The sequence below is a fragment of the Ambystoma mexicanum genome, chromosome 3p, assembly GCF_040938575.1.
Source record: "Ambystoma mexicanum isolate Mex_15411 chromosome 3p, UKY_AmexF1_1, whole genome shotgun sequence".
Classification (NCBI taxonomy): domain Eukaryota; kingdom Metazoa; phylum Chordata; class Amphibia; order Caudata; family Ambystomatidae; genus Ambystoma; species Ambystoma mexicanum.
The window spans coordinates 957,049,159-957,070,931 of record NC_090925.1 but is presented as its reverse complement, the minus strand read 5'-3'; the positions used below and the strand labels follow the sequence as shown (position 1 = coordinate 957,070,931).

Below are 21,773 nucleotides of genomic sequence, written 5' to 3'. Positions count from 1 at the left end.
CTGGTGGCCCAAAATGTCCAGTGATGTTGTGGATTATGTCTCATCATGTGCCCTATGTGCACAATGCAAAAACACACCGAGTAAACCTATGGGATTACTACGCCCATTACCAGTTCCCCACAGACCTTGGTACATGGTTTCCATGGATTTTGTAGTCGAATTACCTTCCGTCCATGGTTACGACACGATCTGGGTCGTAGTCGACTAATTCACCAAGATGGCCTTGTTCATACCCTGTCTGGGCATTCCCACTGCTAAGATCTTGGCCGATCTGTTCCTAAAACACGTCTTTCGGTTCTTTGGTCTGCCCTCTATCATTATCACCGACAGGGGGTCACAGTTTGCATCCCGATTTTGGAAGGCTCTAACTTCTGCTCTGCTTATGGAGGATCGCATGTCCAGTTCCTATCATCCTCAAACAGATGGGCAGACAGAACGGGCTAATGGAACTATGGAACAATACCTACGTTGTCTGTGTCTTCAGTACCAGTCCTCTTGGTTTTCGCTGTTGCCGGCAGCTGAGTTCGCGTATAATAACTCGCAGCATTCCTCAACAGGTATGTCACCATTCTATGCTCTTTATAGACAGCACCCACGATCCATCCCAGTAGACTTGGAACTGACCGACACAATACCTGAGGCAACTGACAAATTAAAGGCTCTGACTGCCCTTCATACCAAAATAAAAAATCACCTAATAAAGGCCCAAACTAGTGGCAAATACTATGCAGACCAGCGTCGGACGGCTGCTCCACGCTACATAACTGGCATGTCAGTCTGGTTGTCTACCAAACACCTAAAGATCCTGGATAAGAGGAAACTTCTGCCTCGATTCATCGGACCATACAAAATAACACAAGTAATCAATCCTGTTGCTGTACGGCTGGACCTGCCCGCACGTTAGAGGGTATACCCGGTGTTCCACGTTTCCTTGGTCAAACCATGTACGTCAAGGACCCGGTTGCCTGTCCGACCTTTGGCGGTTTCAGTTAAGGGCACAGACGAATATGAGGTCCGTGCTATCCTAGGTATGAGAATGCGAGCCGGGGTTGCCCAGTATCTCATTGATTGGAAGGGGTATTGGCCGGAAGACCGATAATGGGAACCCTTGTCGAATATTCACGCTCCTGTGTTGCTCCGTCGCTTCCCTGCGGTGAGAGGAGTGGGGCGCCCTTTGGGGGATGGTACTGTCATGCCTGCCACCCCAGGATCCGTTTACTTACCCCAAACGCTCCTATTTTCCCGCATCCTCAGCCTTCAGAACGGCCAGGCCGTTCTATACTCAATGGAAATTGGCCGGGAGACGCCACTGAAAGAGCTCGCGTCACATGGCCAACATACGCGTCATCGCATTGGTCAGGTGCACGTCAGCTGACATCTAACGAGGCGGATGCCTTACAGCTGCGCTTCTGATTGTTTTCGGTATCTGCGTTCCGGAGCTTGCTTCTGCCGTTCTTCGCAGACGCTCATCTTTCCATCGCAAAGGAACGGTTGCCTTCCCCCGCGTTCCTACGCAGTTTCAGGCAACCTCCCAGCTCATCTCAAAGCTACCCTTTCATTCCGCGTTCTTACGCAGCTTTCTACAAACTTTCACTCTATTTTCATACGGAGCCTCGTCGCGTTCCTACGCGACACAGCAATTTCCACGGACTACAATCAACACCCTGCAGAGTCCCGCTCCATATCCATCCAGTTCGGCAATACTATTAACCTCATTACTCTTTGTCACTCTCCGTAGACAATTACTTCCATTGTGGGTATACCTCTGCTAAATCCCCTCCTACTTGCAGGAGAGTTTAGTTGTACTCACCCCTGGTCAGGGCTCAACTGGACCTTCAACTTCTGCAAAGGGCTTGTCTTCCTGGATCAAGGTTTTTGTTCTCCTCCTACAAAGTGCACAGCACTTTGGACGCTTACCTGTGTGCACCAACCCGACTCTAGTGTGGCCCTCGTTCCGCCCGGGTTAGATTCCTCACTACCCTCTCCTTGTCGTTGTTTTCCTTGGATTCATCGGACATTGTTGGGACTTACCTGTGGCTGTACATCCAGGTTAGTGTATATAACATAGGTTCTTACTGTCCTTTTGTACCAATAGCCTTCTAATTAGTCCACTCTCTATTGACAGCCTGGTGAATCGTGGTCCACTCCTGCCCTTCCCACTAATAGCTCTCTTTGACTGTGGTTTTTACTAGTCAGAGAGTGACATTAGTTAGGCTTCTCTTGACACACTACGTTCTACCTCTGACAACAGTAGATGTGATAAGACAAAAAGTGTATCCTTTGCAACTACCAGTCTGTATCCTTTTAAGTGAACCTTAGGCATATCCTTCTGTATCTGTTGTGTTTCATTGTCACAAACCTGGTTATAACAATATGCAATAGTCAGAGAAAATTGTTCTCTACGTACATACATGTCTTTGAAGAGAAGGAATCGAGCTGTTGAGAGCCCTATCCTTTTTACTTCTGAAAGTTTGTCAAAAAGAATATTGACAAACTGAATGTTGTTGTCACGTGGGTATGTTTGAAATCCAACAACTGTACCCAGTGCCCCATTAACTAATCCTTGCTCCACGTCAAGGTAAGGTTTAAGCATTACTCTACAATTTAAGGATAATTTTTATATTTTTTCCAACCCAGCTGTGTTGGAGATTGAAAGTTATTTAGTCTTGTTGTGGCTTGCTGACACATGGGTAGTGTCATACCATGTACGTCCAGTTTGTCTGTGGAGCAAATTTCAATTATTGGTTAGATTTCTTTTTTTATACATGCAAATTGAGTTGTTGCAGGGGTTTTGGTAGTGGGAATAATTCCAAATTATTTGTGATAGCACGTGAAGGAGTTTGGTTTTTAAGTTTTGTAGTGCAGTAACTGCAACATATTAGGGGTTCACTTATTTCGTATTTGTTTTCTGCTCAAAGGTAGTGAGCTAATTCAAACCATTTGGAATCTCCGTTGTCTTCTATTTTGTATGTTATGTCTATAGTTGTGTTACTTTTGTAAAAGGTTCTGTGGCAACACACACACACATGGTTTGGTACTTCAGCGGATGTACTTTTAAATTTTAGTATATCTTTTTTGTATGTGTGTAATAGAAGGTTACCATGTGCAGAATTGTTGTTAGTCTGTTCGAAAACTATTGCATTTTGTAAGTGGCTTTCACTTCCAAAATATTTTCTCTGGATACGGTCGATTTCTTCTTGTAGGTATTTGGGTGTAGCATGCAGAAGAGTGTTATTTAAATTGGCTAGTTTTAAAGCTGGACTTTTAGCATAGTACAGTTTATACACTAGATTTCTTACATTTGAATGATGTGTTGATCTTATTTTGATATCATGGAAGGTGCTTTTGCAAATAGGTCCTGAAATGCAGGCTAATGAATGTCCTTGTAGTCCTGTGTATTTGCGCACTGGACAGGTATACATATTTTGCAGCATTTTCATTTTGTCTTTACCTTTCACATACTGATTGAGGAACTGGCGTAAAGATTTGAAAGATTTGTTAGGAATGTTACACATTGACGTGCACAGCCATTTGTATACTGGACGGTCGTGTTTAGTCGAATGGAGAGGTAATTCTGGGTTTTCTGGGGATAATTTTGTAAGCAGTGTTTCTTGTTCCATGATGGTATTATTGATGTTTTCATATCCTTGTCCACTGCTATGGATGGCAATCGTGTTTGTTTGAATTGTTTTGCATGCTTCTTCATTAACATAGGGTTCTTGGTCGTTGTGGGACTCCATTCACCTCCGCAAATATTTAAGAAGTTATTTTTGTTGACATTCCGTTTATTGAGAAGTTTCTTTTGTAGTTTAGTACTTAGTTTTGTTAGTGGTTTCATCCTATTTAACACTAAAATAAATAACTTCCTTTTGAGAAGGATTGCACACTCTACGAGAGCTTGTAGGATTAATTTTCTACGGTAGGTTTTAAGGGTTGAGGATGATTTTGCTCCTCTTCTTATTAGATTCTGAAGGACTCTGTGGCGGAACATTTTTGCTAAAATACTTTTTTTACTATGGTTTCTTGCTAGTATATCAGGATTTATAGGAGCATTGTTAACAGTAGTGGTAGCCGAATTCTTGTAAACCATTTTCTGTTTCGTGCCACATTTTGATAGAGGAGGCAAAGTTTCTGTAGTTGAATCTTCCTTTGTTTCGCAAAATGACTGCATTAGCTGTTTTGTTTCAAAGTTTTGTACAAACTCTGGTAGAGATGGATGCTTACTTTGGACACTTATTTTCATTTGCTTTATTTCTGCGTTCCTTTCTGCGGACTTGCTTTTTGGTAGGCATTCTTTGGAGTCTGTTGAAAAAAAAGAAGGTATGGGTTGGTCTGTTTTACAATGTATGTGTGCTGTGTGCATGCGTGTATGAGTTTGATGGGAAGGATGTTTGTGGTGGTGTGTGACTGTGCATTGGGCAGTTACAATGAGTTGGGAAGGCTATTTTTCTGTTTGTATATTACTACACTGTGCTTCAGATAAGAGTAGAAAGTGAGCTAGTGGTGAGGAGAAGCATTAATAGTAAACGTAATGGTAGAAAATTAAAACAGCTATTTGTTTTGTAGTACTAACATTCTAAGGCTTGTGTATGTTATTTGTGTTCCAAAAACACAGGGATGTGTGTGCCATTCTGCCTGTTAATCTTTGTTTAATAAATGGGGATATGTGGGCAGAATGGTTCAGAAATCGATGTTTTTTTGGTGCGCAAATTACATAAATAACCCACACAGTCTCTTTGAGGAACAGTAAGAATATAAAGGTAGTACTGTACTTACTTTTTTTTGTGGAATTAGCATGTTTCTTCGGATATGTTGTTTGCAGTGTAGATGCTGTTGATTTTCAGGAGAGTGATCTTCACTGAAATTGTAAAAGGAAGAGGTTAGTAATTGTGTGTGTTTAAAGCAGTGATGTTAATGTACACCTTCATTTTTCAGCTTTCGTGGGAGTATTCTCGTTTGATATCGCAACACAGTGTATGCCTGCATTTAATTTCACTATGTGCGGCCTTTATATGTTATTTGCAGTATGTTAGTTGAACCTGCTTCGCAAATTAGTACAATTTTCAGTTCATGAAATTCCCTTGTTTTTTTTCAGCTGTGTTGTACATAGTAGAAAGGTTTGGAAGTGATAGGTCATTATAGAAGATGGAAAAAATGTGAATACTTTCATATTATTAGTAGGAATGAGAAAAATCGGGAGCACCTGAGAGGGAGATGTCACCACAGCAATCGGGAACGTTTATTTTTCTCATACGATAGCGTTAGAAGTAGCATTAATTTAGGCGGAAGACAGTAAAAAATTGTGAAATTTTTTCATGGAAAATCGAGTTTCGCGCGTAAATCGGGAGGGTTGGTACGTATGTATAGGTTATGCGGGAGATACTAAGAAGTAGTGCGATTTTTCGATGAAAAATCGCAAGTCTCGCACTTAAAGCGGGAGCGTTGGTATGTATGTAATGGCTATGCAGATTTAGTGGCATTAATTTGCTTAAATGGAATCATAAGAGTTACACATGTACTCTGAATAAAATATGCATACCTATACTTTGTAATCATGCATGTGGGTACGCATGGAGCTGCAAGTAGAAATCCGCGACACTTGCACAGTAGTTTTTGTAGTAGGTGCTTTGCAATGATACGAGACTTGTATTCAGAGTGATCAACAGTACATTTGAGGTGCGGAACTCTGATGACGGAGTTAGATGTAGAGGTGTGGATGTGATTGGTGGATGGTTGTGTGACTGCTTAGCTGTGTCCAATGAGGGAATGGATTCTTGAGTGATGTGGAAAGGGTAGGACTGGCTAAGAGTTACGTGCCGCACGGACACCGCGCTTGTCTGCGGGTAGGGCGTGCCACATACAGGGTTTTACAGCAAACCCAGCATGGAAAGGGGACTGTAGGCATCAGCCAATCAGATGTTGACATTGTTGATTTATGTAAAAAGAGAGTGTGTGTAGTGAAGATGGCAGAGGTGGAGACAGTCACGGTGTTGGTGCTCGGAGATATTTTTGTCCATGGTTTACAGCACTATTCAGAATGTAGAGGAGTGGAGGTGGTGTGGAGCGCTGCGACTGATTGCAATGTAGCAGCAATTCTCCAAGTTTGCAGAGATATGCGTAGGATGACCATTCCCCATGTGGTAGTTTTGCACTATGGTGCTTGCCATTTGGGCTACGTGAGTTCACCTACTTTGTTGGGAGATTTGGAACAGTTGGTTCAAGCTGTCATTAACATCTTTCCAACTGCGAAAGTAATTTTTTCTGGCTTACTCCCTAGAGCAAAAAGGGACAACAGTTCTGTTTTTTGTCCTGATCAAAGTATTTGTAGGTGTGCCATCAATCGCGGCATGCGTGCTTTCATGTTAAGAGCTGGTATGTTTTCTGCAGCCACGAGAACATTGCTTCCAGTAATGCGGCTTATTTTGAAGCAGATGGTGTTTCTTTATCTTTTTTGGGAAATGCCATATTTTTTTTAGTATGTAAGGCTTGCTTTGAAGAAAGTTATGTGATGATTGTAGGAGTAAACTAAGAACAAAAAAAAATACGAAATAACAGGTGTCTGTCAGACATCTGGAAAAAAAAACTAAAAAAACAGCTCTTTTCAGAGCCCACCTTAAAAGGGGAAAGGGGGAATACTATTTAAATGTACAGTCGTAAAGCTAAGATCCTCTACATGTACGCGGACATGGCGGTAGCCTGCAGGCAGCGCATATTACATACAGGGATTCTGGGGTGGAGAGGCATGCAAATGAGAATGAGCAAAGCTAGGGATTGGTCAGTAAAGTTCAGTGGGTGTGTTCTGAACGGAGACATTTGGTGAGAACGTCTTTTCCTGAGAGGAGAATAGACAGCTATGGCTGTGTGTGCTCGAAAATAGATTATCTGGATTTTGGGAGACTCATGGATACATTGGTTGAAGGTGCATGAAGAATGTTGCGATATATCTGCAGATCTTGGATTCCCTCATGTGGAAGTGCACTGGCATGGAGTACGTGGAATGATGTGGCTGGACTTGCTACCTCTCTGTGCTACTTTACAGATAGAGCGTCATCCTGATACAATTATCATTCTTTGGGGAGGAAACAGTTTAGGGCATGTATCTGGAATTTCTTTGCAATTTGCAATGAAGGAAGGACATGAGAAGGTCATGGACATGTTTCCAAATTGCCAAGTAATTTTTTTTCGTATTGCACAAAGACCAATGTGGCTGCGTTGTGCTTTATTTGGTCCACAAATGGAGAAAGTGAGGCGCAATGCAAATAAGGCTGTTTGTGCCTTTCTAAGAGATGTTGGCATGTCCTCTTTCCACAATGAAAATATTTTGTTTCGTAGCACATTTATTTTTCGCAGAGATGGAGTCCATCTTATATATGCTGGCAATCAGATTTTTCTTCAAAATGTACAAAATGCATTGCAAGCTTTTTTGGATTCATAGTCACCTATTTTACATTACATTTTGACGAATCCAAGTTTTTCAAACACACAAAACACCACCAAAAGGCTCTTATAAGAGCCACCACTTACTCCCAGAAAAAAGTGCATTGGTTTTGCTTCGGTTGCACCCTAAAATTTTTTGCGTCCTAGTTCTGTCCGCTGACTTTTTGAAAAATGCGCAGGGGCCTACACCGTTTACTTGATAGTTCCATTTTTAAACTGAGAATTGTTGTTATATATATATATTTTTTTTTCTTTTTTTTTTTTTTTACACACAACACTAGGAGAGGAGGGGAAAGGAGGGTAAGGAAGGGACACCAACCATGCGGATAAGAAAGGGCAGGTGGAGAGAGAAAGATGTAGGGTAGGCCTTATTTAGGTAGGTAGCAGTTCTTCTGGTGCTTCGTGACCGTAGTCTCGAAAGCACTTCGAAGACTCTCCCTCCTGCAGAGTACTGCGTCGCAGTACATACACAATATTGTGACCCTCGAAAGGTAAGGGTCAACAGCATCACGAATGGCCTGTGAGGCAGCTGGAGGGATGCGCTCTCCCACAGGAGTGTCTCTTGTGGTGAGAGGATCGGACACGGAGGATGCTGCGGAGGAACTCAACTTACTACGTTCTTCACATGGTACCACCTTGTGAACATCCGCACCGTGGAACGAAGTTAGGTGTCGCTTCATGGTTGTCGTACCAAAGCTGTACGCACCAGGTCTCCCACGACTCAGCACCAAGTTGCACTGTTAACAGGTGACCAGGTTCGCACATGCTTTTGGTATGTTACCAAAAACGATAAACAACTGCCAGATCCACGACTCCCGGCGAGTGCTGGTAGTAGGGAGTTCCGCCATCTCATCCTCTTCTTCCTCACGCTCTACATCCTCACACGTATTTCCCTCTACAGGCCCTTGGGGAGGTGGTGGTGGTGGTGGTGGTGGTGGTGGTGGAGGGTTTGGGGGTGGTGCTGAGGCTGATGTAGCAACAGCAGCCATGGATGCCATTAGGGCTGGTGAGATAATCTCTGCTACAGCACTAAAGGCAGCAAAACTGAATCTACAATCGCCAGAAGTACAATGAAGATGAGCTTGGGGTGTGGCCTTTTATAGGGGTCGAGGGGTGCGCCTCGTGACCATTACGATCACTCAAAAGCGTTGAAAAAGATCCAAACAATATGTTGAAAGCTAGGCCCATTGTATGGGGCATGTGAAATGGTGATTTTGTATTGTAAAATAATTTTGCATGTCTGCATACATTCTTTTGAAATGTTGCGGAAGCGGACAAAGTGCGCAAATTAGGACACGCTCAGCGTGGGTGCGGTCACATGATGACGTCGTGAACACATCCGCAAAGGAAATGGGTGCCCAAAGGACACCAAATGCACAGGAACGGTCGTGTGTATGCGCAGGTGTTCTACGGACAGTGTTCGGGTCCTGAAACTAATTAAAGATGCGACACAAGTGAGACGGACAGTTACAGACAGGCGCAATGTTCGCAAGACTTAGGGTGTGGTGCGCATGTGCGTAGATGTTCTGCTGACTGTACGGCCAGGTACAGTGTCCTTAGGACACCTCCATTTTGTTTGACTACGGACATGCCGGACACCTGGTGTGTTCTACGGACAGTTCCATCTTGGCTGCGGACGGTACGGAGAGGTAGAATGTCCTCAGGACTCCCCCCCCCCCCTTTCTGTTGATTTACGGACATCTTGGACAGCTGGTGTGTTCTAAGAACGGTTGCGAGTGGTACGGGTAGGTGTATTGTCCTTAGAACATCCATATTTTATTAATTACGGACAGGCCGAACAGTTGCGCTGTCCGCGGACATTTTAACTTTTTAAAAAAAAAAATTAGACCCAAACAATTCCTCTAAAACTAACATAACATTTTTTTTTTATTAAACACACACACAGCAATTAAGAGAGAGAGGGGGATGCAGACACAAACAAATATAGGGGAATAAGGTGTTTCCACAGGCTGGTTGTGAGGGGATGAAGGGATGGAAGTTTTCCTCAAAACCTTTATGTTGTTCTTGAGGGTTTGGGGCTAGTTCACTGGGAAATGGAGAAGGGGGACAGGTACAGGTGGGACAGTGATATCTGATTTTTCCTTTCACATGGTCCTCCACAAATTGCCTTAGCCCATTAAAATTCTCTTTTAGCATGTCTGCTTTGTCTTATTATATGCGTTTCAGGGTGTCTTCGACTGTGACTTTTGGTGGACTTTCTTCAATTTTTACCTGGCCTGTTCAAAAAGAAATATATATATATGTTAAGTGCCCATAAAGTACTGACTATTAATTTGCTTTTGCAGAGAAGTGTGTACCATTATTATCGCTATCTTCCGACATTTCGCCATGTGGAAAATTCTCCTCCAGCCACTCCAAAGTACTGCACATTTCTTTTTTATTTTTTTATGTTTTCTGTGTCAAAACAACAGAAATACATTATTTGTTCTGCACCTCATATAAAAGGTATACACACACATAAGAAAAATGCACAGTTTCTGTGAGGTAATTACGTTTGAGGCATATCTTTTTTTGTTATGGTATAATCCATTTCATTCTACATGGTAATTAAATGGATGGGTAATGTGTGAGACGTGTGAGACTTGTAGGTTCGAATGGTTATTTATTACTACTTATAATGTGTTTATGTGCTGCTTTTTAAACTTGTACATTTTTCATATGGCATGATAGAACAATTTCAGATACCCCCTGAGTGTTTGGGTAATGTTGATCTCGTCCGCGGACAGGTGCTCAGTCCGTGCCCTTCAAATATCATTAGCGAGGGGGTTCAGTATGTTCTATATTACATGTATATAAAGTAAGGGAATTATAGTACATATCTCCCAAATTCGCATGATGAAAGTGTATATATTCAGTAAAAAAAACTTTGTTGAAAAGGGACGTTACGGTTAAGTTGCGCTATTAAAAACCTGTGAAATTCACTAAATGGTTCGAAGTAAAACCAAAAAACCCCTGAAATTCGCCAGTTATGGTAGGCTAAGCAACCATAACTCGCCCACCACTGTGAAAACCTGGCTCTTTACCTCGGGACGGAAACGAGTGAACAACACACATGCACCATGAAAAGGAACATTCACTAAGAAGGACTGGGGAGTAGGCCGGGCCGGAGTGGAGTGCAGGGTAAAAGAGTGGCGTCAATGGGAGCAAGACCTAGATGTATCCTTCCCTATAGAGGGTCAAACGTGAAACGGGTTAAAAAGATGGGCCTCACTTAATTGGACCTCCGATAAAGGGCATTAGAGGAAAAGGGGAGAGAGATGTCCCGATCTTGGAAATGATGGACCACAGGGAACACCGTCCCCTGTCCCCCCCAGGAGTAAGCCATGGGGATGTTAATTGCTACACACTAAATAGACTTTAGGGGGAAGAGATTTGGGCAGCACTTAGGCTTAACACTGGGGATAGAAAAGGTACTGCCACTGAATAGCCCCAAGGAGGAGCCACACCTTTCCACCCAACATATGAGTGGTAATTTAACACACATGGAATGTGTGATGGGGAGGGATATGGGCCACAGTCAAGTAAAAGAGGGGGGAGGATAGGGTTACTACCACCAATCAACCCTACTAAAAAAATAAAAGCTCATTGCTCTGCGCATGCCTCTCAAACCCTGAACTTAACACAATCAGACCTCTACAGCACAACAAACCGCTTGCACTTCACTACACCACAGCAACCAAACAAACCACACACAGCCTCGTCCAACAGCACATGGTGGCTACCAACCGAAGAACACACCTATGCTCAGCAAACTGTGTCAACCGAACTGAAGCTGCCAACAGTGCATCACAGCTCACTTGCTCATTTCTCCTGTGCAGTCCTACTAATTAACCCCCCCCCCTTGCTTTACAGATCCGCCAGAGCTCCAAGAAACATAGGTGGCAACAGTGCCCAGTATAAGTACCATTGACACAACATTATGGGATACGGTTGCACAGGCTTTTGGAGGCTTGTCGTCATCTACATCTGGGGGTCAGAGGCTAGTCTTTTTACACATGGGTCATATAGCAGGATAGATTATGCTATATGGAGGAGGCGCATATGGCTGCTAGTTGCCAAAGGCTGGGCTTGTGAAAAGGCTCCAATAACGACATGGTAGAGGAGGCGCTTTCGGATGCAGCTTAAAGAAATACAATTAGGCAAGCGATGGACGACTACTTTGACGATCACGAGGGGTCTGTGGAATCTCAAAGCGTATTGTGGGAGGCATTCAAAGTGTGTATTTCCACATCGTGTGGTCTTAAAAATACACTCCTGAGGCAAATTGGACAGTTGGAAAAAGAAATCAGGGATTTGGAAAAGCAGTTATGGCACTCCTGAGTGCTGGAGGCAAACGTGGTGGCTAAAAGGGAACAATTATATGAGGAATATGAACGTATGGGTGTTAAGCAAGGTTTGATGCAGTAGCCCTGTGGGAGACTACACCAGTCTTGTCCTCTTGGTATTAGGTAACCCACCTATTGGTATAGGTCTGTACTACACAAGTTGGTATAGTGACTGAGCAGCCAGACTCATCTCAAGAGGGGTAAATGTGAGCTGTATAGCAGTAGCATTGAAATCCACAATTACAAGTATCCAAATAACACTTACACAGGTTTTCTAGTAAAATTATGTATTTATTTAACGGTTGGTTTTAAATGAGCATTCTTTAAAAAGGGCAATGTGCAAAAATAAAAATACACTTCAAAATACTTTCTCAGAATCAAGTTAAGCAAGTAGATACTCTTTTGAGAGGCTTCATACACACTTCCTACCCCCTTAGGTGACTTCAATTACTAGGACAGTATTCACATTTATATATCACTTGGAATAATTCTGAGGTTGGTAAAGAGGAAAGGTTAATGGAAGGAAAAAGTTTACAGGTTCTCAAAGCATGTGAGCACTTTTTAAATCTGCCAATGAAGTCTAGATAAAACCTTTCCCAACAATACTAGTTACAAACCAATGTACCACCTATGAGGGACAGTTAGAATCAAAGTCAATGGGTTAGAATAGTCTGCAGGGAGCCAAGACCGCCAAAGTCAATTTGAACAATGTCTATGGAGCTGAGGCACTTCTTAGATAGCACAAACGTCTTGCACAAAGTTAGAGTTTGTTGTAGGAAATCACTGTTGGGCCTCAAGCTGTTACACTTGTGAAAAGTTAGAACTAAAATCAACTCTAGAAAGCAGCTACTGCAAATATCAACTGAGACAAGTAAGCTATAGACAAAGAGGTGTACCCCTTAGTCAGAACAGTACCTTAGGTTAGAAGAAAAGGATCAAGCTGGCTTCTTGTCCTGGTTGCAGCGTTGAAGATCCTGTGTTCTTGGGCCTCAGTCGAAGTGACAAGAGGGAGGACGTCTGGAGGACTCCTGCACAATAGTTCGAAGGTCGGCAGCAGCTGCAGACTCCTTTCAGTTCAGCGCCACATCACGGTTTCAGCTACTAGCAAATAGCACTACTCCGGATCTTGGACACTGGGTGGGCTTCCTTCACTCCTTGAGTACAGCACTCTGGTGAGGTGACTAGAGTTTGGGTCATCGTGCTTCTGGAGGGTCCTCAGGATCTTCCTGGAGCTTTGGTCGTCTAGTTAGTTCTTCCCTTAGTTGGTCCCACTAACCCAAGGGAAGAAGTCGTCCGTTCCAGGGCTTCTCTGGTCAATTAGGAATTGGAGCTTCAGCACTGCAGCAGGGCTTCATCGGGCAGTTCAATGGTCCAGGAGGATACAGCAAGCTTCTCTTCATGATTCCTTCATTGGATGTTTCGTCCACTGGTCGGCTATGTCTTCAGTCCAAGAAGCCTCACGTTTTATGCAGGTTTCTCCCATTCATGCACAGCCTAGCTGTCACTCACAAAGCCAGCCCTCCAATCAGGACTGGGTTCATTCAGGTAACCAAGGAGACTAAGGACAGGGAGTTTCGGGCACCTCCCTCGCTTCCTGCCCTGCCAGACACACTGGAGCCAGAGGCAGGTTTCAGTACCGAAGCCCGCCAAAGGCAAAACGAACAAAAGGGTTAAACCTGGTCTGGCACACAGAGTAAAACCCAAGAAAGACCTCACAAACAAGAAATAGCAAAAAAAGAAGACTGCGGCCATTTTTACACAATGGTCAGCCATGGTTGCTATACTGCAGCTGAGGATTCAGCCTGTGGTAAAAATGCACAATGGTAGGTAAATTAAACCACTGCAACCAGCAATTTAAAGTAGTGAGGGTAACATACATTTTTTTACAGGAGTAAGTAAGAAAAGGGGCTACTAAGTAACCCCCCAGCACTCCACATTAAGATGGGGTGTGCTGGACCTACATAAGAAAAAGGTAAGTAAAGTCAATTTCACTTTACTATTCTTGGAAACAGTAGTTCACACAAGAAAAGGTATTTAAACCTTATGAGAAATCCAAAGGACTTCTCTGTGAAACTGCACTGAAGGCGCTGTGTGACAAAATACAAAATGGAGATGCCTATGGAGTTTGACAGACTCCAAAAACAAAGGAAAAACAGACTCCAAATCAGATCAAAATACATGAGAGGGTGAGAAAAAGGTCTCACTCACTCAATCCAGGATAACAATTCAAAGTCCTTAGGTCCAGCAAAAGAGCTGGGGGTCTCTAAGGTTGAAGGGAATTAGCACAGAAATGAGAATTCTCCCCAACACTCATCCCTAACATTTTCTAAAAAGACCTCCCAAATAGGATTTGTAAATTGGCAAGTGCATCATCATGTTAAAAGTATCATAACAGCAGCAGATGAGGAAAGCACAGGTGAAGGTTAAATCCAAAACATGGGTTGGGAATTATTCTCTGGGAATAAAAGTTGAAATGTAGCAACTTACCAACACTCTGTTGAAGTCCTGCACAGCTAGGTAGAGCGCAACAGCAGTCAGCGTATCTGTGATCTAACGGAAGGAAACTAGACTTTATTAGCAACTTTTCCTGAACATAGCCATCACTTATCACATCCAACAACAAAGCGCTAGTCTTCTCAGAAAGCTGATATTGTCAACATGATTAAGTTAAAAGGCATGAGCTATTGCAGGAGGACAGCACCAAAGGTGTGCATTGCACATTAGGGGTGTCACGGTATTAGTTTTATGACGGTACAATAACCTTCTTGCCAAATGACGGTATATCATGGTTATCGCAATATAGCAGGTGAAGTTAACTAATCTTAACAAATATTTTCTAAAAAGTCATAAATTGTCAGATTTATCATCACAAACAAAACCAGGTACCCAGGGCCAGAATTGGGCTTTTCAACATACTTTCCACTGAAATGCCACCCCTTGCTTTCCCCAAACACAAACACACGTGTGGAGAGGAGGAGGGGGGTGAACCCTGCTGCGACTGGCAAAGCAAACTGAATAGTTTTTCTTAAGTGGTCATTAGGCTGTTAGCTCCCCCACTGGCCACTGGTGAAGATGAACATGTTGCCATCTTGATAACCTGCATGCCACAGATCAATGGAGTCTGATGGTAGTATACGCTTGTGCGCATATACACACACACACACACACACACACACACACACACGCACGCGCGCGCGCGCGCACTCTCTCTCTTTACGTTACAGCCTTTAGTTTACTTGCGGGCCAAAAGGTGTTCAGTAATCACGGACATGTTACCCTTTGGTATGGCAGCAGGGAATACCCACAGAGATGAGTAAATTTCGCAGTGTGACTTATATGTAAATTCAATGATAGAACCAGGGAAATCCCCCATTGTCATATGTTTAGAAAACATCCATTATAAATATATAAACCCCAAAGCCGCCAACCCAAGGTAAACCCCTTTCCTTCTTGGCACTGTATTTATTCTTCCTATTGCTAACATATTGATTTTGTGACAGGCACGTGTGGTTTATGGAATGGCATTAAAAACTGCTCCAACTGAAACTACTTGGCAGACGGCACATCCAACAGTGCAAGACCAACACTGTGCAGCACTTGCTTACTGCAGCCTTTGAAAATCAGATTGAAAAGCACACTTAACGGTATGAACGGTATCCCAGTATAAACAATGTGACGGTTATTATTGTTCAATTAAGTGGTTCACGGTATCTTTAACGGTATACCGTAATACCATTACATCCCTATTGCACATGCATGGAGGAATTTATTTTGCCTTTGATGAAAACACCACATTTTATATTTACACACATACATATTGAACCAACAAATTATTATGCTGTTAAGTAGGACTCAAAACGAGCAACTGAACATCTCACAAATGTAGAATCCGTTGTTGAAACTGACTGTTATTACCCGCGCCCAATCTTTGTAAAGATTTGACTTCAGTATGTGCTAGAATGCAGACAATAGGGTACTGGAATACAAAGAAGGGCTTTTCTCAAAAGGGATGTGTTGAACACTCCTTTTATGGTTTCTCGTGGGTCAGAGGCCTACTATACAGTGCCCCGAGCGGCAGAGTGTGCATGTTCCATCCAAGAGCTAAAGAAATGTGCAGGGACTTCCAAGTGGTGTCTGATAGACTGGCCAAAAGACATCTGTATAACAACAACTTCCACAACTTCCATGTATTTGCACTCAAGCCCAGTAAAAGTGGTTGAAGCATGGTTGAAGCAGGGTTTTCAATAGCATAACTGCATACAAGGGATCATTCAAAATAGCCTCTATGGAAGGAGAGGCGCTAGGTGTGGAGATTTGCTACCTGCATTACTGTGACAAAAATAGATGCTGGCTGAAAGAAGCGCAAGGGGAAGCAAAGGCGTCTTTGTTCTATAACGGAATTTGTATTGCAACTCGGCTTAGCATTTTTTCTGTCCTAATGGATAAAGAAGTAAAAACTGAATTGAATACCTCCTAGGTCTCTATTTTGGTAATGTGGAATAAGGGACAGGTGTAGCCTTTAGCAGCAGAAGCAGTCAAATAAAAGTCAGTTCTATACAAATAAACAATTTAAACACAGATAATTAATAAACATACCAAAAGCCCAACCCTGTAAGACAAGACTGCGCACTCCAAGATTTACAATGCAGAAGGGAAGGAATATGCCTGCAAAAGTGAACAAGACAGTGAAAATTAAGCAAAATTGGCTACTTTAAAAAGGTCTTTGGGTTTGATAGGAAATTATGACCTAAGCACTCCCTAGGGTCCAAGGTAAAGGTGAGGGGATCAAGGTACCTGGGAATGTCTTGTCGGGAATCTAATTCACAAGTTTACTTGGCAGTCAACAGCTTCAAGCCGGCTTCTTGGCTGTCTGCTTGCAGGAGAGGTGGCAGCTTTGGTCAAGGCAGTCCTGCCTCAAACGGCAGCCATGTGTGTGAAGTACAGGTGGTTCAATCAGGGGCGTCAATGCAGCTTGCAGTCTCAAAACAGCCTCAAATTCTTATTGGATGAAATGTAAATACACTGAGCAACAGAAAAATACCTGGCGTAATGCCCTTGGACAACGTTGGCTCAAAAAGGAATTCTCTTGAAGAATTGGTGGCAATATAATACTGTTCCTAAGCCAGGGAAAGGGTCCAAAGTCAGTTGCACGAAGGAGACTTTCCACTGTTAGGCAAAGTTTGAATGCAGTACCCTCTGGGAACACTACAAACAACTATGACTACAGGTATAGGCAACCCAGCCTTTCGTATAAGCTTGTACTACACAGTTGTGGTAGCGTGTTGAGCAGCCAGGCTCATCTCAAGAGGGGAAATGTGAGCTGTAGTGGAGTTACACAAAGATTCACAGTTACAGGTATTCAAATAAACTCTTACACTCAAGGTTTCTTGCATAAACAATTATTAATGTATTTATCAGTCAGTTATAAAGCCTTCTTCAGAAGGGAGCAATAGAACAGTAACACAAATATACTTCAATACTGTACACTCTGACTTTCTGGATCAGACAAGGCCCTTTTGGGATGGCCCACAGACAAAACCTACACCCACAGGTGACTTCAGTAAAAAGGGTGCTGGGGACACTAATACCTTACTATTGGCATATAGCAGGGCAAATACTTTCAGGTAGCTCTGAGAAGAGTCATCCAATGCAATAGGCTAAACCAAAGTCAATAGGCCAAAGTCTTTGTATAGGATGCAGCACTTCAGGTACGTAAATGGAAAAGTCTTTGCACAAGTTCTTAGGAGTCTTTGAGAACAAGAAGAATCAAATGTAGGGCCACAAGCTGATTAGGCTTGTGAGTTACAAGCACTTCCACAGTAAGAGGTAAGTTCTCTTAGGCTAGTTTTAGTTCTTAGTAAAGAAGAATAGATGCAGCTGAAGACTTCTGTCCGGTGCAGCTCTGCAGATCTTACTGTTCCTGGGCCTCAGTCGTGGGGACAAGAGGGAGGACGTCGGGGGACTCCTGTACTGCACTGGCACGGTCAAAGCTGGCAACCGGCAAACTTTACTTCCAGTGGCTGTTTCGCGTTTCAGCTCCTTAAAGGTACAGCAAATAACAAGCACAGTTCCTGGATGTCAAGGTGGATTTTCCTCACATCTGAGGTTCCGCACTCAACTGAGGTGGTTCAGGCTTGGTCAGTCCTTCTTCGTGGTAGTCCGGAGGATCTTCCAAAAGCTTTAGGCCACCTTACAAGCAACGCACACAATTTGGTGTCCCTCTCCCTGGCTCTACGGTTTCTTGCAGCACTCTGAGGAAATGCAACCAGCTCCGAGATGGGTGTCCAGGTGGCTTACTTGGGAGTTGATTGGTCCTACCAACTCAAAGGGAGAAGTCGTCCTTTGCAGGGCTTCTCTGTCGATGCGAACTTGGCGATTCGGACCTGCAGCAGGGCTTCAGCAGGCAAACCAACGGTCCAGGAGTTGTAGCAGCTGTCCTCTTCAATCTCTTCTCAAGTTCCTTCGTTCAAGAGTCGACTCTGGCTTCCAAGCCAAGAGACTCGCCTTTTATTCAGTTCTCTCCCATTCATTCCAGCCTAGCTGCCACTTACCCAGCAGGGTGGCTGTCCTTGCCGGACAGTCAGCCAGCCAATGACCACAGAGTGCATTTCGGCCTCCTAGGAGACTAAGTACAGGGAGTTTCGGGCACCTCCCTCACTTCCTGCCTACCCCAGACACTTTGGAGGCAGAGGCGGGTTTCATTCGTGAAGCCCGCCAAAGGCGAATGAACAAAAAGACCAAACCTGGTTTGGCACGCAGAGAAAAACTCGAGAAGGAACTTTCCACAAAGAAATGGTGAAAAAAGAAGACCGGGAACCGTTTTAACAAACTCTTGGAAAACATGGCTCGCGCGATTTAACATTACCGGAGCTGCGAACAGTTAGGTATAGGTGATAGCCACTTGAAAAGCAGTTTTATATGTAAGGTGTTTAAGGCTGGATTTATGCATAGACTCAAAGGGCGTCCCATGAGCAAGTACCACATTTAGGTCCCACCGTTGAGGCGGGCTTGAAATGTGAGGGTAGTCTTTTTACTCCTTCCATGAATGCCTTAATGACAGGGACTTTCCACTAGGACACCTTTCTTTGAAAAGAGGTGTACGCGGATAGAGCCGGCAGGTAAACCTTGATGAAGTTAAATACAAGCCCGGAGTCTAGTAAGTGGAGCATGTAATGGAGAATGCGTGATGGAGTACATTCTATCGGGTTTATACTCTGACTGGCACCATATTACAAATATTTTCCATTTGTTAAAATAACAGTGTCTAGTGTTTGGTTTGCATGCCTCCTTGAGGATGTCCATACACCTTTGAGGTAGTTTTAAAAATGGGCAAATTCTATGACTTCAGGAGCCAAGCTGCAAAGTTCATAGACTGAGGTGAGTGGAACGTTGTCCCCCCAGCTGTGTGAGCATGTTGTTGGGGCACAGGAGTTTGATTGGATCACACATCGCCAGTTTGCGCAGATGTGGCAACCAAGGTTATCTCGCCCACATACAAGCAACTAGGATTAGTGTCACTTGTTCCTGGTGCATTTTGTTCACCAACCTGCTCAGTACCAGAGTCGGGGGGAAAAGCGTAGGCAAATTTCCCTGACCAATTCATCCACAGGGCATTCCACTTTGACCCTTGTTGGGGAAAACTGGATGCAAAGTCTGGGCATTACATGTTTTGGCTTGTGGCGAACAAGTCTAAAGGGGGTTAACCTCATAGGGAGAAGATATCGTTTAGGATATTTCTGTTGAGCTGCCACTCGGGCTCTTCGTACAGAGGATCTCTGCTTAATGGGTTTGCCAGAGAATTGAGTTCCTGTGGAACATGTTGCGATATTAGGAACATGCCCCGCTTGAGTGCCCACGTTCACATATTTTGTGCTAGCCTAGACAGACTTGGAGAGTGTGTGCCCCCCTGCGTGTTCATGTAAAACCTGGCAGTGGTGCTGTCCGTGAGGACTTGTACTGTCTGGCCTGACGGGTGCACTTGGAGAGCTTGCAGTGCTTTGAGCACTGCTAGCAGTTCCAAAAGATTTATGTGATTTTGGGCTGTGATCGGTGTCCACAGGCTATGTGCTGTGTGGTTAAGGTAATGGGTGCCCCACCCGGTGAGTGATGCGTCTGTTGTGACAACTGCTTGCACTGTAGGGTTGTGAAAAGGTTTTCCCTTTAACAGGTTTTCCTTTGTCCACCAGCGTAGTGCTTGTACTACGGTTAGCAAAACAACCACTAGATCGTCTCACTGACTGCTTGCCGGAGACCATTGTTTCGCTAACCACTCTTGAATTGGACGCATGCGCAGCCGTGCGTGCGGAACCAGGTAAATGCATGATGCCATCATCCCGAGCAAGCGCATTGCTTTGAGTACAGTTATTTGGTGACTGGCTAGATACTGAGGTATTTGCAGCAGTATGTTTTGCACTCTTTCATTTGAAGGAAAGACTAGACACTCTTCTGTCTTTATGACAGCTCCTAAAAACTGTTTGGTCTTGCTTGGAACAAGACTTGATTGTTTTCCTTTTTGATTGAGAATCCCAATTGGAACAGAAAACTGATTGTTCTTTGGGTATTTTGCTTGCAAATTTGAGGGGATTCCACCGTTATCAGCCAGTTGTCCAGATAAGGGTACACTGGTATTGATTCTCTATGTAGATGCGCTGCCACTACCGCTGGAACCTTGGTGAATACCCTTGGAGCAGAAGCTATGCTGAAGGGTAGCACCTTGAATTGGTAGTGTTGGTCCGCTATTCTGAAACGCAAGAACCTTCTGTGCACTGCGAAAATTTAAATATGAAAGTATGTATCTTTCATATCCAAGGTTGCCATGTAGTCACCTTATTTAGCAGTGGTATTACCTCCTGTAGCGCGGTCATGTGGAATTTCTGTGGCTTGAAATAGGTATTTGCAGGCCACAGGTCTAGGACAGGGCGCATTGTTAAGTCTTTTTTCGGCACAAGGAAGTACATTGAATAAATAAATACCCTTGTTTACCTGTTTTTTCCCGGGATGATTTCTATGGCGTCCTTTAGAAGCAGTGCCTTCACCTCTTCCAACAGGATACGTTCTTCCTGTGAGGTCTGTCTTTGTCTTGGCAAGTGGTTGGCTGGCATCTGGATCAGCACTATGCAATATCCCCCTGACACGATGGAAAGTACCCACTTGTCCGAAGTGAAGTGATCCCCTTCCATACGTGGATAAAGTGTGAAATACGACTTCCGACTGAAGTGGCATGGAAGGGAACCTGTAGCAAGTGGTGATTGCTTAGGAGGGGTTGAGCCCCCTCTCGAGGAGGAATCTGCCCCTACTCCTAGACCTTCTTTGGCCTCTTTGAAAACTCTACTGGGAGTTCTGCCCGTGTGACAACCCCCAAGACGAACCCTGCCCACTTGTAGTAATTAGAGGACCGTTGGGAGTTCTGTCCTCTAAAACGGCGAGAGTTAGAGCCCCCTCTTTGCCTAAAGGGTTTGTTAGTGAGCTGTCCCAGGGATTTGAGGGCATCATATTCCTCTTTCGCGCTTTTAAGAGCATCCTGCACTGCTTTGCCAAACAAAGTGTTGGGTTCAATGGGCATGTTTCAGAGGGTATCCTGGGTTTCTAGTTTGGAGCCTGATTGACGTAGCCATGCGTGGCGTTTAATCAGTGTGCCTTCTGCCACAATTCTTCCTGCATTGTCCGCTGCATCCAGGTTGTTTTTAAGGATGAAGTTGGCTACCTGTTTCCCCTCAGCGATGGTGAGTGAGAGTTGAGTTGTTAGGGGCTCCGGGACCGAGTCTGTTGTGCGATCTCATCCCACTTGAGCAATTATAACTGGCTAATAGCGTTGTGTTATTAGGTATCCTGGTTTAATAGGCTGCCGAGGAAGCTACCTTCCTGCCCAGGGTGTACATTTTCTTACTCTCCGTTAGGCAAGATTGTATGCAGTACCCTTTGGCACTACAACAACCCTGACCTCCTGGCAATAGGAACCCAACCTTTGGTATAAGCTTGTACTACACAGGT

The 21,773-nt window shown here is 43.9% G+C and overlaps 1 protein-coding gene across 1 annotated transcript in view; it reads right to left on the bottom strand.

Moving 5' to 3' along the window:
• Positions 1 to 21,773, bottom strand: part of PIGU (phosphatidylinositol glycan anchor biosynthesis class U) — a 700,531-nt gene that overhangs the window by 614,027 nt on the left and 64,731 nt on the right. The window contains exon 4 of the mRNA XM_069652261.1: positions 14,271 to 14,333. Within this exon, the coding sequence (XP_069508362.1) occupies positions 14,271 to 14,333 (63 nt within the window). The remainder of the gene's footprint in view (positions 1 to 14,270; positions 14,334 to 21,773) is intronic.